This window comes from Arachis ipaensis, chromosome B01 (genome assembly GCF_000816755.2).
Source record: "Arachis ipaensis cultivar K30076 chromosome B01, Araip1.1, whole genome shotgun sequence".
In the NCBI taxonomy this organism is placed as follows: domain Eukaryota; kingdom Viridiplantae; phylum Streptophyta; class Magnoliopsida; order Fabales; family Fabaceae; genus Arachis; species Arachis ipaensis.
This window is the reverse complement of record NC_029785.2, coordinates 52,634,570-52,639,710: the sequence shown is the minus strand read 5'-3', so window position 1 is coordinate 52,639,710 and position 5,141 is coordinate 52,634,570. Positions and strand designations below refer to the sequence as shown.

The 5,141-nt window shown below is 35.1% G+C and overlaps 1 protein-coding gene across 1 annotated transcript; it reads right to left on the bottom strand.

The window, feature by feature from the left end:
* On the bottom strand, positions 1,470 to 3,300 carry LOC107630427 (probable sugar phosphate/phosphate translocator At1g12500). The gene is made up of 2 exons (XM_016333549.2): positions 2,536 to 3,300; positions 1,470 to 2,426 (listed from the first exon to the last, which is right to left on the bottom strand). Exons 1-2 carry the CDS (start codon positions 2,991 to 2,993, stop codon positions 1,784 to 1,786), a joined length of 1,101 nt encoding a protein of 366 aa, XP_016189035.1. The 5' UTR covers positions 2,994 to 3,300; the 3' UTR covers positions 1,470 to 1,783.

Here is a 5,141-nt window from a genome sequence, read left to right as displayed (position 1 = left end):
TTATAGTATATTAAATAATATTAAGTATAGTTAAATTAAACCATCATAAAGGATTAAATAAATAAAATTATAAGACAATCATAAAAAATTAAATAAAGAAAATTAAATAATTTGGTTTAAATAATACACATGATTAATTAATTAAACTAATCTAACTATCTAATCAAATCAATTAGTTGATATAGTTAGTTTATCGTAATAACTTGTATTTAATGTGTTAAAAGAAATAAATCGAAAAATACTTTCAGAAGTATGCCATGTCAGCTCCATCATTAAGTGCAGACATCCGATTTTTATATAATAGAATAGATTAATAAAAAGTATTAACCTTCTAATCTTTCTTTTTTAAATTGGCTTTGCAAATAATGAAGGTATTACAATTCCATACAATTAACATCACTTATTAAGTACTTTGCTCAAAACAAAGCAAAAATGACTAAGTAGTAAGGTTTTGTTTCGTTGATGAGTAGGAATAGATAGGATATAAATTATAGACACAGAAATACAGAGGGACACAAACACACAAAATATGACTGTATGTGTATGATAGTCCCAAAATAACATCTGAATGACAGTTTATTGGTCACATAATTGTATTATTCGCCACTTACTTACCTAAGCATGACCAAATCCAATACATGGACTGGCTTTAAGGTTTCAAACAAGTGCATTTCTTTTGTCCTTTGCTACAAATAGAGATTTAACAATTCAAGATCGAATCTAGCCATTTTTCAGAAAGATACAATGTAACCGCCAACAAACACAGCCTGGGATATAAGACTTAACCAATTTAGGACATAAATGATTGGTGGTGAGTGTGGCATTGCCAAAAACTACCTTGGCAATTTTTCAGAGATGTCAGTGCTCAATAGGGTAAATTCTAGGCAAGGAATTTGATGGAGGAAAGTGTGTATTAGGTAGCACATGGAAGCACATGACATGAATCTAGGTGAAGCTTTTGGTGGCACGTCACTTTCAGGGTCAACATATTTTACATACCTCGGCTGTGACATATTGACAGCTGAATCACCAAAATAATAACATAGTTTTATATATTCACCATAACAAGGAAAAAACTATACTTTCAGATAGCAACTCAATGAATTAAATAAATTGATTCCCCCCACCATGTTTGGTAGTGTTACTGAACCCTTGCTGATGATGGCTCTTCTATATGCAGAGAAATCAAGTCCTCCAAAAGAGTTGATATTCTTAACACAAACCAAGATATTCTATTTATCACCGATTTCAAAGTTCCCTGTAATGTGATTCCTCATAACTATTCTGAAATAAGTACTTTTAAATGTGAAAGAGGAGAAATCAGCACAAAAATTATAAGAACTTGGCAGCATATGATCAGTGGCATTTAAATGAATTGTGATGAGATGCAGATCAATTATAAAGAAAACCACACAATTCATACATAAAAAGAAAAGCATGCAAGTAACAGCAGAATAAAAAGGACAAAATTGAAACAACAGATGATGTTATTGACAAAATAAAGCGAGGGAGAATTCTCCTCCCTCACCAAATTACACATAAAGATCTTCATGAATGAATCGTTTATGTATGCTGCCAAATAGGGCATGGACAATTTTACAAGCTTACACTCCTCTTCCCTTCCTTCCTATACAGTCCAGTTTATATAACGAGATTTAACAAGTAATACAATGCAATCAAAGTGATCAATAAAATATTTGCATAACAGGAGTCACACAGATATTTTCTTTTATTTGTTTTTTTCAAGTATCCAAAAGGGGGAAAAATTAAGAGAAGTATTGTGTCAATGTGTTGTGACTTTGGATCTCTTCTTAGCCTCACTGTAGAGAACGACCCCCATAACGGTTATTCCAAAGCCCGCCATCCCCATAACCGTGACAGGATTCCTGAATATCAAAACAGAAACAACCGCCGCAACCGCAGCTTTGGCGTTTCCCAACACTTGTAAAGTCAAGGCACTGGTGTGCTTCGTGACCAAGAAATTCGTCAAATTCACCAAATACGCCACCGTGGCATTCCCAAGCAACAAGAACACCATATACGGATCCTCCTTCGCCTTCTCAATCGTCACACTGAAAACGTTCCCTTCGATGTAGAGAGTAAATGGCAGCAATATCATGGCCGCCATTGGAGCCATGTAAAGAAGAAGGTTCATAGAGTGAAGCTTTTCGCCTTCTGAACTTAAGAGGATTCCCTGGACAACCGATTTCAGTGCTCGACCCGCGGTTGAACCCACGCAAACCAAGAAGCCGAACAAGTGGAAGAGAGGCTCGCTGTTGCTGGCGACTACGATGCCAAGAACAACAGGCAAGAGTGCCACGTATACTTCACCGGTTTCTTTCTTGCAGGTTATGATGAAAGAGAAGATGGCTGTGAAGAACGGGGTCGTTGCTCCTATTGCTTGGTTGAAAGACACAGGAATGTACCTATATTGAACGAATATTGAGTTATTGAACTCTGAATCCAATACAATATATAGGGATAGTCTATTATGCTTCCAGCTCTTTCTTTAAGAAAAAAAGTATGAAAATATACCTGAGGGAGGTGTTGCCGCAGACAACAGAGAAGCAGAAGATGGCGCTGAGTGCGAGGATCTTAAGGAACTGCTTCTTGGAGTGGATGTGCTGAGGAGGAACGAGCTCCAGGAAGTTAATGGACGCGTAGCTGTAAGCGGAGCAGGATAGCATGTGGAGCATGGTGAGAAAGATTGGGTAGCGGTAACCATAGAAGCTGAGGAGGTACTTGTTGAGGAGGAGGACGCCGATGTTGGAGAAGTACCACGACGCAATTATGATTGCAGTTAGGATCGTTGGGGACATGGAGGTGGTGGTGGCGATGCCACTTTTTAGGCCGTTTAGGTGGTTGTTTCTTGCTTCCGATGGCGGTGTCGCCGGGATGTCCAGTACTTGGTCGGGATTGTTGTTGGTGGATGAGTTGTCCAACAACCTCGGATTGCTCATCCTTCTGGTTGTCCATGTCTGTGCCTCCACCATTTCGCCAGTGGGTTTGGTGTCTTTGTGATTCTGGTGATGCTATAACATATGGCAGAGTTTGGTGTTTGTTTATGTTTAGATCTGAATTTCGTATTGCCAACCAAGTGGAATGGAGGATTGGGATTGGTAATTGGTGGGGTGACAGGGACGAAAGTGTGTGGGAGGGGAATGTGTTGCTATTAAGATTTGGGTTTGTGGCCGTTGGATGAGGATTTGTGGGGCCCCAATTGGAGGGAATAATAAAGGGAGGTTTCCCCTCTTTTGCAATGGGTGGACCCTTTTGGACTTTGGAGAGAATTTGTTTATGGATAGGCTTGGAAGCCCTGCCTCCAGCTCAAGCTAAGGTGGGGAGTGTCGGTGTTTAATCACAAAATTGTACACTTATAAGGTATACATTGGATCCACTTACATTCATATTCACTTTAGAAATTAGAACAGATCAAATCAATCATATAGAAAAAAAATGCACCTACGTTTATATTCAATTTATATCAGACCAAATCATATGATAAAAAAAAATGTTAGAAGAATTTAATTTTACCATAGGTATGTCACGACCACAATAACTATGTGTTTATTGGATGCGCCACATTTATATAGACAATTAGATTTGATTAGATGAAAATCAAAGGCTAATATGAAAGAAGAGTATTGATAGATTCTAATAAATATAGAATATTCTAGTACATAAATAAATGCTTTAAATAGTAATACTTTAATACACAATACTTTAAAAGATAACTGAATCTTTTATTCTTAAATAATTAAATATAAAATAAATAAATACAAAAATATGAGTATTCTTTATTTAATAAGATTAATTATTATGTAAAAAATTTTATATTTTTATGTTACAGTTTAAAATTTTATTTTAATATAATTTTTTAATATTATAAAAATTTATTATATAATAATTAATCTTATTGAATAAAAAATATTTATATTTTTGGATTTATATGTTTTATATTTAATTATTTAAGAATAAAAGATTCTGTTACCATTTAAAGTATTGCGTATTAAAGTATTGTCGTTTAAAACATTTATTTATGTACTAGGATATTCTGTATTTATTATTGAGGTCTGCTACACATACAAGTCTTTTTGACTTACAAGTCTTACAAGTTGTTACACATATGGGCCTTTTAATGCGTTATTCAGTTTCCAAAGCGCTACACTCACCATGTATTATGAACGACTCTTCTTCTTCCTCTTCCTCTTCCTCTTCCTCTTCCTCTATGTATTTCTTCGTTATTCTCTTCGCCTTTTCATTAGTTGTTTTACTTGCGTTTATCACTGGTATTCTTGCTTCGTTTTTTTTCGATTTTCATGGTTTCTGAAATCAAGCTTTGAAATCGTTTTGAAGATAATGGAACTTCAGAAATACACCCAAAAGATTATAGAAATACACCCAAACAGTTACAGAAATTCACCCAAACGATTATAGAAATACACCCAAAGGATTACAGAAATACACCCAAAGGATTATAAAACTACACCCAAAGGATTTAAGAAATACACCCAAAATTCGTTGAAGTACACCTTATGCATAATTCAGAACTCTTTCTCTTTCTCCTCCTCATCTTCTGCTGCTTCTTCTTCTTCAAAAATGATTTCAGAGCTTGATGTCAAAAAACAATGGAAATCGAGAATAACAAAGAAAGAAAACAGAGAGAAAAGCACGTAAATGAAGAAGGAGAAAGAGAAGGCAAAAAACGAAAGAAAAGAAGAAGAAGAAGAAGAGGAAGAGGAAGAAGAACGTGCAGCAAGAAGAAGAAGAAGGTGCAGTGAAATTGTGCAGTAACGGTTGAAGAAGGAGAAAGAGAAGGCAAGAAACGAAAGAAAAGAAGAAGAAGAGGAAGAGGAAGAAGAAGGTGCAGTAACGGAAAGGTGCAGTAACGGTTCAAGCGCGTTAATATAATGACTTGTAAAGACTTGTATAAAAAATGCTTGTATGTGGAGAATTTCTCTTATTAGAATCCATTAATGCTCTTCTTTCATATTAGCCTTTGATTTTCATCTAATTAAATCTAATAGTCTATATAAATGTGGCGCATTCAATAAGTACATAATTGTTGTGCTCATTTTAGACATACCCTTAATATAATATCACCACAAAATAGTTTTATATATATTTATTTACATAATTTT

Excerpts from the sequence above, each read along its gene's own strand:
- LOC107630427 (XM_016333549.2), bottom strand. The coding sequence starts at position 2,993 with ATGGTGGAGGCACAGACATGGACAACCAGAAGGATGAGCAATCCGAGG. Across the intron at positions 2,427-2,535 it reads TGCGGCAACACCTCCCTCAG|GTACATTCCTGTGTCTTTCA; the intron begins GTATATTTTCAT and ends CGTTCAATATAG.